A 19908-nucleotide genomic window follows, 5' to 3' on the forward strand; every position below is an offset into this window, starting at 1 on the left:
GTCACAAGATATCCGTTCAAGTTGATAATTGATTCCTTTACTCAGTTTTTTTATTACAGAGGATGAGCAGCCCTCTGACCGGATACGCTGAGCTACCGTGCCGGCACCATCTGAGCCACCGAGGACACAGATGAATAGCACGACTGCAGGGACTTATCCCTTGCTCTGTCATATATCTCTGGAGTTAATGCATTCACCACTGTGGCTATACGACGACGCAGTGCACCTGAAGTTGTTGGAAAGTTGTGGTAAGCTCCTATGGGACCAATCTGCTGAGGTCTTCGGTCCCTAGGCCTACACACTACTTAATCTAATTTAAACTAACTTATGGTAAAGATAACACACATACCCATGTCCGATGGAGGACTCAAACCTCCGACGGGGGAGGCGGCGCGAACCGTGTTAAGATACCCTTGACCGCGCGGCTTCCCCCGCGCGGCGAAGTTGTTGGAAGGGGAGACACACAGAGCGAGTCTATGCATAGAAAACACATACCGTGCTATCGTGCGACCTTGGAAGCCCATGGCGCAATGCAAGATTGGTACACGACTCACGGCTGATCCATTGCTGAGACAACTCAGTTAGGAATCCTCCTACAAGCAGGAGCCAGTGCAGTAGTTCTCCGTCCTCTTAAAAATGGCGTTTTCAGCATGTTCTTGCTATTATGGATGTAAGCCTGATCTCCAACACATCCAGGTACGTGATTCCTGTATCCACCTTTTCCGCGAAGATAAACCTTTAGTTTAATACATAAAATAAAATTTCCCTGAGTTTGTATTTTCATTCATGTACAAGCTTTTAACAAACATAAATTCTACCATCTATGGCGTCGTTCGGAGTGAGACGGTGTAATATTTCTGGTTTTACAACCATCATATTCAGGAACAAGAAGCTTTTCTTAGAGCAGTTGAGAATGCAGCAGTTGCAAGATGACGTGATGTGGTGTGAGGTACCGATTACAGATGGTTTGCTAGCTACGGGTATTGTGAGAAAAACCGCCTAGATTGTGATCCTTCTCCGCGATCTGCTACTGCATTCGGAAGTTCGCTCCAAATTGACAATCTTGTTAATATTAGACAAACTAAACAGCGTATTTACTTGCATTTCATAATTAAAGCAACTCTCAATAGCGTGCAATCATTCCATTATTTCAAAAGTAGTAATAACCAGCAGAATAATGAACAATTGCAAAACGAAAAGGCAGACAGACGAAGCACTTCGTTGATGCGGATCGAGCCTAACTTGGATGGCGGGCGAAGTGGTTTAGGTGTAAAATCAGAGCTGGTTCGGCAGTGTCTGAGAAGAAACTTGTTGTCTGCCACGGTCGGTGTTAGTTAAGACTTTATTAGCAATGTATGGTTATTTGGAAATATAGCTGAGAACAGTATGATACTAATTAAAGAAATATGTAACTCATTTATTTGTTGAAGAATAGAAACCATTTGTGACTCTAAAAAGGAATGTAATTGTGCAGTTTCTCGTGTTCTGCCAATAAAAAGCTAGTGGCATCCCGTATAAAGCAACTTATTGGAAATTTAATCATTTCTACAATAACAGTTCCTCCCAAAAGGTTCCTTACAGCCTCAAGATTACGGATTCACGACCTACGTGCTGTTTTCTGCGCAGGGGACAACAACTGTAGAAGACTGCAGGTTGGTGAACATTTGTTAGAACTTATGCATTCCACTCAGGACGGTGGAAACAGACAGGCACCTCGCGTTTACTGCAATCGAAGAACAGATGAGATCATTGACAGGTCATCTGTGGTAACACAGAGGAGGTATGAAGACTAGAAAGATTTTTGAGGGAAGGGGTTGATCATACACAAATATAAATAACCCTCTCTCTCTATTCCTCTCTCTCGCCACTCTCCGTTTTTCAACTTGCCGTAACGGTACGTCCCGAAAATACCTGCGAAAAACTTTAAGAACAGACGCGGCCGTATGCGTGCGTCCTATCATAACACTGGCAGCCGAGCGGGCATGTATCATGGTCAGGTTTGGGTGGTTTGACAGTTGTGAACCATTCTAGGCGGACGAGCTTTGGGGCCTTGTCAGTAGGTTGTAGCACCGTTGATGGGCGGTGGTTGGTGGAGCTCTCAACGTATGAGAAATCCTAACTGCAGGTCAGCTATCCTGACGCAACTGGGAAATTCCAGCCGTTTGAAGGAACTGCAAAGGGTAGCTGCCATGACCGAAATAAGGGAAACTCTAAATAAAACCAAAACAATGTTTTGAAATAAAACCACGGATTGGTAAGCCCTACGAACACTGCTTTTCTTGTTTTATTTATTTTTTTATTTGTGGTGACGCACATGCAGGCTCACGAGTCAGTCGTTCGTGAGGCTCACGAGTCAGTCTTTCGTGGAAGCAACAGTTAATGATTTCCCCATTATTCATTTACTTTTACATTAAGCAAGCAGCAAGAAATACAGAATAGTAAAACAAACATTTTCCCGAAATATTACCCCTTCCACGTCTCAAGATGCAGTGCAGAGCGGCATTGTGCCAGCACACCGCTCTCACAAGGAGCTGCTGTGTCAGCACATTCGACACTTCACCGTAAGAGATGATGCTCTGCAATGGGGAAGTGCTTGACTCCCCTGCCATTCCCCTCTCAGCACAGAGTGGAGTCACTGTGTTCTCGGCTCACTCATTGCTTTGGCTTTAGCCAGCCATTCACTGCTCCCAAATCCGTGCACAGCGGCTCCCAAAGTGACTCTGGAGTAACCCTGCTCTTTGCATTCTTGGCCCACTCACTAATTCAGGTCACTTTCACTAATTCAGCTCGAAGCTCGACTTGAGTCATTGACTCATCACTCTCCATTAACCTTCATCTCGCTGTGGATATTGTTCATTCTAACATTAATGGTATGTATTTACATCAATAAAGTTTACATATATATCAGTGAAGTTCTAAATTATAGAATACACTGCATGTCCATTTGTTCTCATTTGAAGTTTTTTCAGTTTTCAAATAGTGCATCTTTGTAGCAAGTATTTTAATTTCTCCATACAATTTATTTTTCAAAGCAGCAGGATATAAGGCAACCTTATAGCCTCTGCACAGAGGGTTTCAAGTGATATATCGTGTCATTTTACCAAAATGGATATAAAAAGGAAATGTCTTTAGTACCAGCAATAGCTTCCTGCTTTCCTGGCTCCTCATCAGACCTGAAGACACATCTAAAGTTCAAGTATCTAACAGTATCTCTGGAACGGTGCTGGTCAGGAACATCAAGACCGCAGTGAGCCAATGATTCTTTTGCAGAAATTCGAGAAATTGTTTTTGTGAATCACCCTCGCCGATGTCTGCTTCCACTTCACACAAAAGTCTTAATCCACGAACTCAATCTGATTCCAGCCTGCCATTGTTATTTAGTTCCCAACCACAAGGGCCAATAGCTTCCATAAATTTTTAAAATGATGTCATATTTTCTTTTAGCTGTTACTGGTTTATTTCACTACTGCAGTTTCTGCATTTGTGCCATTTTCAAACATCTTCAAACCATAATATAAAATACTGAAAATAACATAAATAAGGTCGACAGTACGTACAACCAATTTTCGAAGTTGGTTAACGTTCTTATATTGACATGAATTGATGCTATGTCACAGAAATAGGTTAAAACGGCGTTATTACTTTTGATGGTAATACAGTCATTGGTTGTTGTTATGACATTAGTAGATTTGTCATTGATTTCCAACAACAGGTGGACAACCATGAATAACATTAGTTTGTATGCTCTCCCGGCACATTTTGTAGATGATAGGATTAAATTGAAGTTATACATTCTAGAGGTTGTTATGACAAAATACAGTTTCAAGTTTAAAGTCACTGTGATAAAAATGGACAATGCTTCAGACATGAAGTCAGCTGCATACTTTTGAACTTCCCATATATCCCATATTTTGCACATTATTTGTATCACATTGTGAAACACACACAATATAAAGGTCAATAAAGAAAACTGTTGGCGAAGTCAAGAGTGTAGTTATAGTTTTCAATAGGAGCCCCTGTGCCTTAACAGAAGTTGCTGAAATGCAAGGAAATTAAAAGAAACACCAGTTACCACCCAAATACTCCTATAAGGGGTGGAACTGTTCAGTTTGAAAGGTGTTCTACATCTACATCTACGTCTACATGGATACTTTGCAAATCCCATTTAAGTGCCTGGCAGAGGGTTCTTCGAACCACCTTCTCAAATCTCTGTTATTCCAATTTCGTATAGCGCGTGGAAAGAACGAACACCTTATCTTTCCGTACGAGCTCTGAGTTCCCTTATTTTATCGGGGTGATCGTTTCTCCCTATGCAGGTCGGTGTCAACAAAATATTTTTACATTCGGAGGAGAAAGTTGGTGATTGGAATTTCGTGAAAAGATTCTGCCGCAACGAAAAACGCCTTGATTTAATGATGTCCAGCCCAAATCCTGCACCATTTCAGTGACACTCTGTCCCATACTTCGGGATAATACAAGACGTACTGCCCTTCTTTTAACTTTCTCGATGTACTCCGTCAGTCCTATCTGGTAAGGATTCCACACCGCGCAGCAGTATTCTAAAAGAGGAATGACAAGCGTAGTGTAGGCAGTCTCCTTAGTAGATCTGTTACATATTCTAAGTGTCCTTGGTTAGCCTTTCCCACAACATTTTCTATTTGTTTCTTCCAATTTAAGTTGTTTGTAATTGTAATTCCTAGATGTTTAGTTGAATTTACGGCCTTTAGATTTGACTGATTTATCGTGTAACCGAAGTTTAACGAATTCCTTTTAACACAAATGCGGATGACCTCACACTTTTCGTTATTTAGGATCAACTGCCATTTTTCGCACCATTCAGGTATCTTTTCTAAATCGTTTAGCAATTTGTTTCGATCTTCTGATGACTTTATTAGTCGATAAACGACAGCGTTATCTGCAAACAACCTAAGTCGGCTGCTCAGATTGTCTCCCAAATCGTTTATATAGATAAGGAACAGCAAAGGGCCTATAACACTACCTTGGGGAACGCCAGAAATCACTTCTGTTTTAGTCGATGACTTTCCGTCAATTGCTACGAAGTGTAACTTCTCTGACAGGAAATCACAAATCTAGTTACATAACTGAGACGATATTCCGTAAGCACGCAATTTCACTAAAAGCCGCTTGTGTGGTACAGTGTCAAAAGCCTTCCGGAAATCCAGAAATACGGAATCGATCTGAAATCCCTTGTCAATAGCACTCAACACTTCATGTGAACAAAGAACTTGTTGTGTTTCACAAGAACGATGTTTCCTAAACCCATGTTGACTGAGTCTCAATAGACCGTTTTATTCGAGGTAATTCAAAATGTCAGAACACAATATATGTTCCAAAATCCTGCTGCCTATCGTCGTTAATGATATGGGCCTGTAATTAAGTGGATTATTCCTACTACCTTTCTTGATTACTCGTGTGACCTGTGCAACTTTCCAGGTTCGAATCATGCCTCGGGCATGGATGTGTGTGATGTCCTTAGGTTAGTTAGGTTTAAGTAGTTCTGAGTTCTAGGGGACTGATGACCTCAGATGTTAAGTCCCATAGTGCTCAGAGCCATTTGAACCATTTGAATATTCCTCCAAAATCGGTGGGATCTTGTGCAGTTCCCATATATTTTCGCCTAATGTTATGTAACGAATGTTACGTACCTCTTCGTGATTGTAACGATGTCGCTAAGTAGTAACCTCGATTGAAGATCTGCTCTACTTATTCAACATACACTGATGAAACTGTAGCGTCTGTTTCTTTTACTCGCTTCTTTGCGCTGACAAAATGTTTTCGTACTTCATTTGCTACTTCATCTGGAACACAAACATGTCTGTCTTCCCCTAAAACTGTGTTATTCTTTTTGGATACTCGTCCTTTGTATTTATTGTTTTAAAGTTTACACAACGTCCGTAAGTCAATTCTTGTTTGTTTGTATAGTCCACCATATACTAATGCAGGTTGTGAATCAGTGAAGGATTCACTTTGGCGGTCTCGGAGAACTCCATTACCTCGGCATTAAAACACGCAACACTACTTGCCAGTCAGAGGCCAACTGCGCTACTGAACTCTCGGAGAACGCCGCGCACACAACGAACTGGTGCGTGGACAGGGAAGTTCCCCAGAATAAGTCGCAGGTCGCGCCTGGCAGCCCTGTATACCTTGCTTCTGGAACACCTGTCCACTGTCTACAGTGTCCTGAGCTCCGTAAAAATGTCAACACATTCCCTCTCCTTACAAGTGTCACTCCGTGCAACTGTCACAAATTCGTATATCGGTGAGCACATTGGGCCTCTGGAAGAAATAGAGGAAGACGCCAGGTTGGCAAACCACCGGCTGAAGAGTAACCCAAACTAACGGTAGACGAGCGAAATGCGACAAACAGGGTGCGAACGAGACAACAGACCAGGACAATGACAACCAATCTAGACGACAACGAGGCGCTACGCCAAGCCTTCGCCCCAACCATGACAACGTGGCCAGGAGCAGCGGAGAGACAAACCCAAGACGCGACCAAAGAGGGTAACCGGGTGACAAGCTAAGCAGTCTTAGTACAGCGAAGATGGATCCGACAATATCAAGCGTGAGTACTCAACTGACCAACTGTGCACTGGGCATACACCTATACAGGGTGTTCGGAAATTACCATTACAAACTTCTTGAACTTGTAGAGGGGAGTGAGTACGTAATACACTGAAGAGCCAAAGAAACTGGTACACCTGCCTAATATCGTGTAGCGGCCCCGCGAGCACGTAGAATTCCGCAACAAAAAATGGCTCTGAGCACTCTGGGACTTAACATCTGAGGTCATCAGTCCCCTAGAACTTAGAACTACTTAAACCTAACTAACCTAAGGACATCACACACATCCATGCCCGAGGCAGGATTAGAACTTGCGACCGTAGGGGTCGCGCGGTTCCAGACTGAAGCGCCTAGAACCGCTCGGCCACACCGGCCGGCAAATCCGCAACACGTCTCGACTAATGTCTGAAGTTGTGATGGAGGGAACTGACACCATGGATCCTTTAGGGCTGTCCATAAATCCGTAAGAGTGTGAGGGTGTGGAGATCTGTTCTGAACAAAACGTTGCAAGGCATCCCAGATATGCTCAATAATGTTCATGTCTGGGGAGTCTGGCGGCCCGAGGAACTGTTTAAACTCAGAAGCGTGTTCCTGGAGTCTCTATGTAGCAATTCTGGACGTGTGGGGTGTCGCATTGTTCTGCTGGAATTGCACACGTCCGTCTGAATGTACAATAGACATGAAAGGGTGCAGATGATCAGACAGGATGCTTACCTTCGTGACACCTGTCAGAGTCGTATCTAGACGTTTCAGGGATCCCGTATCACTCCAACTGAACACGTCCCGCACCATTACAGAGCCTCCACCAGCTTGAACAGTCCTCTACTGGCATGCAGGATCTATGGATTCATGAGGTTGTCTCGATACCCGTACACGTACATCCGCTTGATAGAATTTGAAACGAGACTCGTCCGACCTGGCAACATGTTTCCAGTCATCAACAGTCCAATGTAGATTTGACGGGCCCAGGCGAGGCGTAAAGCTTAGTGTCGTGCAGTCATCAAGGGTACACGAGTGGGCCTCCGACTCCGAAAGCCCATATCAATGATGTTTCGTTGAATGATTCGCACGCTGACGCTTGTTGATGGCCTAGCATTGAAATCTGCAGCAATTTGCGGAAGGGTTGCACTACTGTTACGTTGAACGATTCTCTTCAGTCGTCTTTGGTTCCGTTCTTGCAGGATCTTTCTCCAGCCACAGCGATATTGATGATTTGATGTTTTACCGGATTCCTGATATTCACGGTACACTCGTGAAATGGTCGTACGGGAAAATCCCTATATTATCGCTACCTCGGAGATGCTGTGTCCCATCGTGCGCTGACTATAACACTGCTTTCAAACGCACTTAAATCTTAATAACCTGCCATTGTAGCAGCAGTAACTGATCTAACAACTGCGCCAGACACTAGTTGTTTTACACAGGCGTTGCCGACCGCAGCGCCGTGTTCTGCCTGTTTACATCTCTCTGTATCTGAATACACGTGCCTATACCAGATTCTGTGGAGCTTTAGTGTATTTTGAATAGGAAACCATATCCGGAAACGTACAGTTTCCGTTCTACGACGGTTTCACTTCAGATGTGTAACGCGTCCACGTCTGCTGAGGGAAAGAGAAAGTATCAGAGTGGCTGCTCTTTATACAATACGGTAGACACGGTGAAGTGTACTGCGTCAGACGGTCCTCTGATGTCACTTAACGTCTACCTTGTTACGAGACCTATTCAATGCCTCTGCGTCTCCGATACAGTAAACATGGTTCGGTACCCGTTTTCGGAATGCACAGACATGATCCTTGAGTATGGCAAAGCTCGAGGTAGCGGAGGAGCTACTCTCGGATGAATCACGAACGTTTTCCGCACCGTATCACGCAATCGCACGAACTTTTTGCCTAAGATACGCAGCAACTCCGAGAAACATGTACCTTCGCTGTGAGGATGCAGGACTGTGGTGCTCCATGGTATCGCCGCATCCCCAAATTTGAAGATGACGTACTGCATCAGGTTGAAGGGAACTCGCCAACGAATATTCTTACAATTGCGCGTGCAATGGGTGTTAGTTACAGTATCGTTTGGGACGTTCTGCATGAGCAACAACTACATCCGTATCACTTACAAAAGCTACACGCTAAGGGTCCAGCTGATTTTCCAAAACTGTTTGCCTACTGCACGTGTTCCTGCACCGCTGCATCGACACAATCCTGTTTCCACGTCGAATTCTGTTCAGATGAATTAAATTTCAGTAGGGACTGTGTTCTGAATTCGCGGAAAAACCGTGTCTGGCCAAACGAAGACCCTCACATTACGCATGTTCTGGGATTTCAGCACTGGTTTGGTATTAATGTGTGGGCAGGTATTCCGTACAGCCATGTGATTGGGACATATCTCATTCTGTTCTAGCTAACTGGTCCTGCATACTTGATCTTCCTACAAAACGTAGTGAACCCGTTCTTGGAAGCTCTGTCACCGAATGTGTGCCAGGAAGTGTGGTTTCAGTACGAAGGTGCACCACGTCACTTCTCACGTGCGGTTTGGAGACATTTCAACTGACGATATGGTGAAAGGTGGTTAGGCCGAGGTGGTTCAACCTAGAAGCCGCCACGATAGCCGGATTAACTCCTGCGGACTACTAACTTGTGGGGTCGCATGCAAAGTTTAATTTACGAGACCCCTGAAGAGACAGAGAAAGATATACTGGCACTATAATATGAAGAGACACCAGGTGGGATGGAGAATGTGTACCAGAATTTGCTTCTCAGATACAATGTCTGGTGGTCACCACATCGAGCAGCTGTTGTCATGCATCAGTACTGCCCTGCACGTAAAGTATGCTGGGTTCTTATTTGTTTGAAAATAATGTAAACACGTATTGTTTAAGTCTTAGTACAAAAAATTGCGCTTCAGTGATAAATGGACGTTTCAAAAAATGGTTCAAATGGCTCTGAGCACTATGGGACTTAACATCTGTGGTCATCAGTCCCCTAGAACTTAGAACTACTTAAACCTAACTATGCTAAGGACATCACACACATCCATGCCCGAGGCAGGATTCGAACCTGCGACCGTAGCAGTCCCGCGGTTCTGGACTGAGCGCCTAGAACCGCTAGACCACCGCGGCCGGCAGGACGTTTCTTTATGTTTCCTTTTGAATTGCTACCTAATAACGTACTGCGTCACGTCTAATTCAATTTCTGAAGCAAACGTGGATGAGTTAAACATCTGAATTGAAACCGTCGAGAACGGAAACTGTAGGTTTCCGGACATGGGTTCCTGCTCTAAATATTATGTACTCATTCCGCTCTACACGTTCTAGAAGTTTGTAACGGCAATTTCCGAACTGCCTGTATACTGCCCGCGTGAGATATGGTGGCGCTCTCGCCGTGCACCATTCCGCCGCGAGGCCAGAGTGCCCCCTGACGGCCATATAAGTTCATATCCTCCGGTGGGCATTCACCCTCTGTGCCGTCCGATAGCAGGAATAGTTAAGGTGTTAACTTAATCTAAGAAGTTCACATGAGAAACGCCTGTGAAGTACATAACAATAGGTTAATATATGGTAAGTCTATATCGAAAGTTTGTAAGAAATGTCTTGCAGAATGATTGAGGAAAAGCAACACGTTGATGTGAAAGATATCGGTGATTCAATAATGCAGTCTACTCTCCACGTATCACAGAATAACCTGGGCCGCTCGGTTTGAGGCGCCATGTCACTGATTGCGCGGCCACTTGCGCCAGAGGTTCGAGTCCTCCCTCGGGCATAGGTGTGTGTGTTGGTGGTTCTGAGCACTATGGGACTCAACATCTGAGGTCATCAGTCCCCTAGAACTTAGAACTACTTAAACCTAACTAACCTAAGGACATCTCACACATCCATGCCCGAGGCAGGATTCGAACCTGCGACCGTAGCGGTCACGCGGTTCCAAACTGAAGCGCCTAGAACCGTACGGCCACACCAGCCGGCGGTGCGTGTGTTGTTCTTAGCATAAGTTTACATTAGTTTAAGTAGTGGGCAAGTCTAGGGATCGATGACCTCAGCAGTTTGGTTCTTTAAGAATTCACACACATTTGAACATTTTGAACAACCTGAACCCAAACGAGTTATCAGGAATCGATGAGATGCTTTTTGGGGTTACTTGCTTTGCTGAGAGAAGAACGTTACTTAATACTGAAAAGGAAAACACTTCCTAATGTTCTGCAAAAGCACTCCGTCTTCAGGCCACAAGTGGCCCATTGGGACCATCCGACCGCCGTGTCATCCTCAGTGAGGATGCGGATAGGAGGGGCGTGTGGTCAGCACACCGCTCTCCCGGTCGTTATGATGGTGTTCTTTGACCGGAGCCGCTGCTATTTGGTCGAGTAGCTCCTCAATTGGCATCACGAGGCTGAGTGCACCCCGAAAAATGGCAACAGTGCATGGCGGCTCGGATGGTTTTACCCATCCAAATGCCGGGCACGCCCGACAGCGCTTAGTTTCCGTGATCTGCCGGGAACCGGGATATCCACTGCGGCAAGGCCGTTGCCGATGTTCTGCAAAATTATATTTATTAGGTCACGAACAGGCTTTCAGCTTCTCAGGCTATCTTCAGGTAACACTTGTCACATGAAGATGGCCTGAGAAGCCGAAAGCTGGTTCGTGACCCAATTAATATAATTTTGCAGAACATTAGGAAGTGTTTTCCTTTTGAATACTATTATTATGTTCTGCCAAGTACCGACGGAAAATACAGTTAATGTTAAAATGTCACTTGGTCTAGTATCCAAAATTTATGAAGTAGAAACATTACAAGCAGATTTCGAGGAATAAGTTACAACACACAACGACAGAAGATGTAAGTGAATAAATGTGAAATACGTCAGAGGATCTGTGTCACATCTCACCTTTTTTGTTTAAGACGATTTTTACAGACTGCGTCCAACTGTTTTTATCGTCAGCCTTGCTTTAATCACCATGTGCTAAGCAACCTGTGGATTTTCTTAATTCTTCATTCAATTACTAAAAACAGGATTATAATAGCTTGTCTGATATCTCTGCATATTCGAAAAAAACTGAAAATAGGTTATTAAGAGACAGATATAGAAAAGACATGACTGCCTGTGGTTAATACAGCAGTCAGCAGCATTTTCCGTTGTCACGTTTTCTGAAGGGTGCAGTTTCAGGTCTGCTTACACATGTGGCCAGTTTCCATTCATTATAAGAGGTTGAAGAGCTGTCACAGTGCACTGAGGTGAAAAAGAAGGTCATGAGATAGCGAAAAATGGTTCAAATGGCTCTGAGCACTATGGGACTCAACATCTTAGGTCATAAGTCCCCTAGAACTTAGAACTACTTAAACCTAACTAACCTAAGGACATCACACACACCCATGCCCGAGGCAGGATTCGAACCTGCGACCGTAGCAGTCCCGCGGTTCCGGACTGCAGCGCCAGAACCGCTAGACCACCGCGGCCGGCTCATGAGATAGCGATATTACAGATCTACATCTACATCTATATCATACTCCGCAAGCAACCTAATGGTGTGTGGCGGAGGGTACTTTCGGTACCACTATCTGATCCCTCCAACCCTGTTCCACTCGCGGATAGTGCGTGGGAAGAATGATTGTCGGTAAGCCTCTGTCTTTGCTCTAATTTCTCAAATTTTCTCCTCGTGGTCAATACGCGAACTATATATGGGGGGAAGTAATATGTTGTCCGACTCCTCCTGAGAAGTGTTATCCAGAAATTTCAATAGTAAATCTCTCCGTGATGCACAACGCCTCTCTTGTAACATCTGCCAGTGGAGTTTGTCTAGTATCTCGGTAACGCCAGCTAAACGATCCCGTGACGAAACGCACCGCTCTTCGTTGGATCTCCTCTATCAGTCCTACCTTATAGGGATCCCAGATATATGAACAATACTCAAGAATCGGGCGAACAAGCGCCTTATAAGCCACAGATGGCGATACTCAATGTATATAAGAAGGCAGTGCATTGACGAAGGTGTTATTTGTACTCAGGTGATTCATGTGAAAAGGTCTCCGACGTATTATTGACGCACAACTGTAATTAACAGAACTGGAACACGGAATAGTAGCTCGAGCTAGGCTCATGTGACATTCCATTTTGGAAATCGTTAAGGAATTCAATATTCCGAGATCTGCAGTGTGAAGAGTGTGCCGATAATGCTAAAGTTCGGTTGTTAGCTCTCACCACGGACAACGCAGTGGCCGACAGCCATCACGTAAAGACCGGGAGCAGCGACTTTTGCGTAGTTGAGGACGGTACGGCGAAATCTGGCGTTAATGGGCTATGGCAGTAGACAAACGACGCGAGTGTCTTTGCTAACAGCTCGACATCGTCTGTAGCGCCTCTTCTGGGCTTGTGACCATATCGGTTGAACGCTAGATTATATGCAATTAACACATCTTGAAATGTAGTAACTGATGCCTTTTTTATGCACGAGAAACGTTTCTGAGAAAACTCTTCATCTTTAAGTGGTATATTATGATCACTTCACTTATGTGCCCCTCTGCCATCCAACCTAGATGCAAATTCTGAAGAAACAAACTAATGGATTTGTTTATAAACAATTTTTCAGCTACCGGTCCCACGTTTCGGGAAATGATTCCCAATTTCAAGGGCGTTACCTGGGAATCATTTCCCAAGCGAATCGTGTAAAACATAAATAAAAGAAAATCGTGACTGGTAGCAGAAAATTATTCATAAAAAATTCATTATTTTCGCAGTCGCAGGTTTTCACAAACCATTTCTAAAGAAACCGAATCAGAAACAAACTAATTGAACCTATTTCTTTTGTACAGAGAAGTTTACGAAGTACTGGGAGAGACTAGTACGAAACATCTGGTAGGTAGCGTTATTTGAGCGTCTGCAATGGCAGGAGAACTGCGTATACAAAACTTACAGGTTTTCTTACATAAGAAGGCACAAATGTTTATATACAAATCAAGCTGTTCTTGTATACCACCAGAAGCTGGAATTTTGTCCCCTAGATGCAATATCAACATGAAAGACTAACTCAACACTGACTGATCACTAAAAAGAATTTATGGCGAATAGGCTGATAACTGAATGACATTGCTCATTAAAAATAATTGCATCAGATTAGATACATGTCTCTAAGTATCTCGTCGTGTTCAACACACTAACCAGAGGAAGATTTGTCTGTTACAGACAACCTAAAGTAGAGAGTGTGAAGACTCGCGTCATCGTGCAATATTATCATCATCGTCATTATCAACACGATCAGTTTTCTGATTTGTGATCGGGATCTTGTTCATTTTTTTCTATCGATCTCCTCCTCCTTCGCGTAATGTATTTACATAGATTAACGGGATGGCTCAGGATCTGAGTTATCGACCATTCTTGCCTTCTCTTCCCCTCCCCGTATCCTGCTAAAAAAACCTATTCAAAAAAAAAATTTCCTCGACGCTTCATCTGTACATACCGAAACCAGTTTCTTTTACTCCGCTTAACTGCATGCAGCAAATGCGTTTCTTTTCTCACTCCCCGCAGCACATATTCGTTTGTCACTCAATGTACCCATTCTCCGTCAGGTCTACATTTCAGTATTAGTCAACGGCTTTCCGGCTTCCATTCTCATGTTCAAAGTTACAAGCTACAGTAGAACGCTCCAGACAAAATACTCCAATTTTTTCTTAATCCCATTCCCAAAACGTTGCAGAAAATCCTCATCTTCCTAGGGAATGCCAATTTTGCCTTTGTTATTCTCGATTTAATGTCTGCACTGCGCCTCTAATTGCTTTCGATTCTATTTCATACGTAATCTCACCGGACAGTATATTAGTAATCCCGTTAAGAGAACACACTGTTTGCTTCGAAACGCAGTAGATCGTATGGACCAGGTAGCAGACGATCACGTGATCCTCCTATCAGTCAGTTGTTTAGAAGCAGTACAGTACGTAGGATCGACGTCGCAGAATGGCAGAAAGTTCCAATAGTGTTGATATGCCCATTACCACACCGTGAATGAAGTTGCCTGTTGCGAGGATTGACCGCGCGGTTTGATGCGCCGTGTCACGGATTGCGCGGCCCCTCCCGCCAGAGTTTCGAGTCCTCCCTCGGGCTTGGGTGTGTGCGTTGTTCTTAGCATAAGTTAGTTTAAGTAGTGTGTACGTCTAGGGACCAATGACCTCAGGAGTTTGGTCCCTTAGGAATTCACACACATTTAATTTTTCTAATGAAGTTGACTGATTTATTGTTGATTTGATTTGTTGACGCAGCAGTCGCAGGCATGTAACATGGCATAAGGGAAGTGGTAGTAAAAACATAGTAAACAACAGTGGCTGGACAACAATGTCATTCCTTGGTTTCATACCTGACAGGAATTGCTGATTTCGGTGAATGCTGATCAATCTCAACGAGTTTCTGAGACAACACTGCGAAGGGTACTGAATGCAATGGACCTTTGGAATCAGGTACCAAGCAAAAGGTCATTCCTAGCAGCACGTCTTCAGTGGGCCAAACAGGACAGAAATTGTACAGTCGCTGACTGGAGACATTTACTGTGTTCCGATGAGGGGCCTCTTTTTAAATTACGCCTCTTTTTAAATAATGCCGCTTTTTAAATTATGTAAGGCGTGCACCGTCACCACAGTAAGGCGTGTGGGGTCTGTAGTTCCAGCCAGAGGTGATTTGAAAATTAAATAAACTCAGCAAGACCAAGAGTTCGGCTTGCTGAGGTTATGTTTGAAACTGCTATCTCAGTATTTACAGCCTCTGATGATGTCTACAGCATTAGGAGACGAAACGTTAACCACAGAAATATGCCTTGTATTACAGGCTAATGACCATGAAACAAAGTTCACAAAGGAAGCATATTCCTTATTACATCACACGTGTTCTCTGATTGTTTCGCGTCTAAGTGTTAGACGACGTGCAGCAAGTTTTGAGTTAATATGGTCTGACTTCTTGGAATCGTGGAGAGAGACAGCCAAATGGACAGCTTCTCGGTACCTGAAGATGTGAAGAGTTCCGTTACTGATGATTATGTTATCGCGAAAAGAATCTCAAGTACATGTGGTCAAATAGGACAAACACTATGCGCAGTAGCACGTATCGGCAGAAAATCCACATCATTTGTTCGAATCATGTCCATATCAGAGTCGTTTGTTTAGAAAGAGACGTTTCACAGCTATCATATCTGCAAGAGATATCAATAAATCGGTAATTTCTAGGGATTAGACTTAAAGCCCATATGTGTGCTGAAACGATAAGAATCGTATGGATGGTATGACTCTTTATACAATACTATCTCTAGTGGGTCCTAATCCTAGTAGACATAAGACTTATGCCTCATATAAAGGAGCAATATGAGGTAACGCACTAGTGTGATATAAAGGGCGAATTGCAGAAACCGATCGACAGTACATCACTTTCTCAAACTGGATTTTGTCTGCTCTTATCAAGCAGGAGGAAAAAAACTGCTGCAGTGACAATACAAAGTTTTATTTCAACCGGAAAACTGTCTGATCAGGTTGAAACTAAAATAATTTGTTTTAAATAACAGTTATACGATATATTATTTGCAATAAATGAAACGAAACAAGCCATCCTCATTACGTGTAGCCAGCACCGTCATTCGGAAGTATTTATTATGTTTCCTCTTATTCGTTAACAGAGAGTGGGGACGTGAGAATTTTTTGATTTTCTCTCCCCCCTTCTCTCTGTATCTCCCCAAGCAGACGTTAAGCGGTAATCGCGTTAAATTTTTTGTGCTATATTAGGTGGAGGGAGAAAAACGTTTCTAGAGACATTCATTTTGGTGTAAACACACTGAAACCACTCCACAAGGTATATAAATACTAAGAGAATTTGAGAGATTGAGAGAATAAGTACAAAATTAGACTAACATAATGTTTTTTAGTAACAATGTGAACGTCTTACGAAAATGGCATATACAGTACCTGCCAAAGAATGTACGACCAATATAGAAAACAACTCGTTGCTTCAAAAGCGCAGAAATGATAGTATCGTAACAGAAACTGATAAGATTACCGCATTAATTTATGATTGCAATATATCCAGTGACTTTAATATAAACAGTGCCACAGAGAGAAGATTGTTTGCTCGTACACTAGGCGTCCGTGCGCGAATATGCGTAATTCGTGGTTATGTTATTTTTATTTACACGTCAAATTCCGTAGACCCAAATCGAGGAGCAAAACTTCAAGGTCATGGAACGTGTCAGTACATGAAATTACAACATAAATGTAATAACAGACAAAAATAAAATGTTTATGAACCCAAAGAAAGTCAATCCATAAGTTTAAGTAAACACAATCAACAATACAACAAGAATCAGCTTCGTTTTTGAAGGAGCTCCTCGACAGAATACAAGGAGTATCTCATGAGGAAACTCTTCAGTTTCGATTTGAAATCGCGTGGATTACTGCTAAGATTTTTGAATTCTAGTGGTAGCTTATTGAAAATGGATTCAGCAGTATACTGCACACCTTTCCGCACAAGAGTTAGGGAAGTCCGATCCAAATGCAGGTTTGATTTCTTCCGAGTATTTACTGAGTGAAAGCTACTTATCCTTGGGAATAAGCTAAAATTTTTAACAAGAAATGACATTAAGGAATATATATCTTGAGAGACCAGTGTCAAAATACCCAGACTCGTGAATAGGGGTCAACAAGAAGTTCGTGAACTTACACCACTTATTACCCGAACCGCCTTTTTCTGAGCCAAAAACATCCTTTTAGAAGAGTTACCCAAAATATAATACGATACGACATAAGTGACTGAAAAAAAGCAAAGTAGAATAATTTTCGTTTCGAACGATCACTCACTTCATATACCGATTTAATAGTAAAAACTGCAGCATTAAGTCTTTGGACAAGATCCTGAAAGTCGGCTTTCCACGACAGTTTACTATCTATCTGAACACTTAGAATTTTGAACTGTTCAGTTTCATTAACCATGACATAATAAAGTTCATTCCGTCATGATTGGTGGAATTCAATCTTTTTATGTTCTACACACAATTTAGTTGTGTAACAGTCGAATGTTACCAATTATTACTGTTAAAATATAACAACCGCTACCTCACACACTTAAAATGGGTAATATTCCTGCCTCGGGCATGGATGTGTGTGATGTCCTTAGGTTAGTCAGGTTTAAGTAGTTCTAAGTTCTAGGGGACTGATGACCTCAGAAGTTAAGTCCCATAGTGCTCAGAGCCATTTTTTTTGGGGGGGGGGGGTAATATTAAATAACATTCATTCATTCGTTTCCCGTCATATGAGTCCAACCAGATTTTAAAAGCGAATGTTCTACGAAAAAACAAATACACACCGGTTTGCGAATTTTGAAATATATGGGAGCACGTTTTCGGGAGGAAAGTGCCGGTTAAACACTTTGTAGCCCATTGACAGCTTGCAAAAAAAAAAAAAAAAAAAAAAAAAGCTCAAACAGAAGACGAAGAGGACCGTTGTTCCTAAACGATTGCACAGTATACGTTTAACATTTCTGTTCTCCGTATTATTTGGAAACATCATTCCCAGTTATGTGCGTTCTCTGTTAACTTTATTTACGCACAACCAGAAGTTTAAGAAAAGCGAATACTTTAAATAGACATAAGAAACCCAATGTTACTGAAACACTGTTTGCTCATGTTTATTTCAGTATAGTAATAAAAAATGATTGCCTTTCTAGCTTAAACAACAAGGCCTGAAACGAAAAGCTAGCCAGTTACGCATATAATCTACTGTACAGTCTGCTGAAACCAGCTTAATCTGTTCCAGTGCGGCGAGTCAGAAAGAGGAAGATACATATTGTTTCTGAAACTTAAAGACACGTTTGAAATTAAAGTTAAGCTAGTCATAGGCTTAGTAAGAGCATATTCACGTTACGTTTAACGAAGGATGTAGCTTTACCGTGAATTAGAAGAATCGTGTGAGACGGATGAATGTAGTGTCACGTGAGAGACATAGTAGCGTGAACCTCCGTGAATGTTTCAGTGTGAAGTCTCAAATGGTTCAAATGGCACTGAGCACTTTGGGACTTAACCTCTGAGGTCATCAGTCCCCTAGAACTTATAACTACTTAAACCTAACTAACCTAAGGACGTCACACACATCCATGCCCGAGGCAGGATTCGAACCTGCGACCGGACTGAAGCGCCTAGAACCGCTTCGCCACCGCGGCCAGCAGTGTGAAGTCTGGTTGGCGGCGGAACGGAGGACATGCTGAGACATCGGTCGCAACTTCGATGAAGGAGCCATGCTGTCGTTCGTCAGAAGTTACTGATAGAAAATATGAAGAAATAATAGGATCGCCATAACGCATTTAAACTTAGATCTTCATAAGGAAATCCACTGTCTTACGAAAGCATCGCGTAACAGCCGCCGCCCTGACCTAATTAGCAAATACTCGGCTGATACATAATGTCAACTCGTGCGTTGGAAATTATTACGAAATGACACAGAAAAATGTACTCTTTACATTAAGTGAATTTATAGGTTCGAGGTTTTGTTAGTGAACTAATGTAATTTTAATGAGTTTGTCTAGGTTTCCCAACACGCTGAGGTCTCGCTGTTGCTCCACGGCTCAGAAAGCTGCTGTCTCTTAACAGTGCCGTGCAATAGTAAACGTCTGCATGGTATGTTTCTCAGCAGCGGTATGCACAGAGAAGACGCAGAAATGTACAGACCTGCTAACGTCCATGGCGAGCTGCGAGCCGTCCTCTGTCCAGTGTCTGCCTGCACTGCCAGCGGCGAAAGATAAGTCCGCCGGCACGTGACCTTGTGCTGCTGCTCCTACTCTGATATATCGATGAAGGATCGCAATTTCATCACGATGATGATATCTCGAGTGGCGAACTTGGTGCGTTACCAAAGAGATGCTGAGCTGGCACCCGTCTCAAGTACTGATATACTCATTCCTTGCAGGTTCTCTCACTAATTACGCCCACTATTCTCGTGCAACAGAATCTAGCGACAATTTTCGGGTCTGATTCGAAGACGTTGGAACACTAACTAAGGTTTAACTGCGGGAGTCAATTTTTAATAAAACATCAGATAGTGCTGACGGGACGCAAACTCTTATCTGAGTCTCTAGCCGGCAAATCAGTGTAAACTGAGTGGCAGAGGAGGTGTTATACTGCAACACGCATTCGGGTTTATTGCAGTATTCAAAATTTCAGCTAAAGCAAGTTTTGAGAACGGACCACAGAGTTTAGTTTTACTGTTCTCTATTTTCTTCTCCGTGTCATAGAAATATTTTTTCCCATTGACAGGCTTAACACATGTCCAAAACTTAGGAAAAAGCGAACTGTAGACGATCAAGACACAAAAGATTATTTTC

General features: G+C 42.9%; 1 protein-coding gene across 1 annotated transcript in view; it reads right to left on the minus strand.

Annotated features, from left to right (window-relative positions):
- LOC126184765 (facilitated trehalose transporter Tret1-like) overlaps positions 1-19363 on the minus strand; it is a 204018-nt gene extending 184655 nt beyond the window's left edge. Inside the window, exon 1 of the mRNA XM_049927316.1 lies at positions 19256-19363. Within this exon, the coding sequence (XP_049783273.1) occupies positions 19256-19269 (14 nt within the window). The 5' untranslated portion in view covers positions 19270-19363. The remainder of the gene's footprint in view (positions 1-19255) is intronic.
- Positions 19364-19908: the final 545 nt, after the last annotated feature.

The sequence above is a fragment of the Schistocerca cancellata genome, chromosome 4 (assembly GCF_023864275.1).
Source record: "Schistocerca cancellata isolate TAMUIC-IGC-003103 chromosome 4, iqSchCanc2.1, whole genome shotgun sequence".
NCBI lineage: Eukaryota > Metazoa > Arthropoda > Insecta > Orthoptera > Acrididae > Schistocerca > Schistocerca cancellata.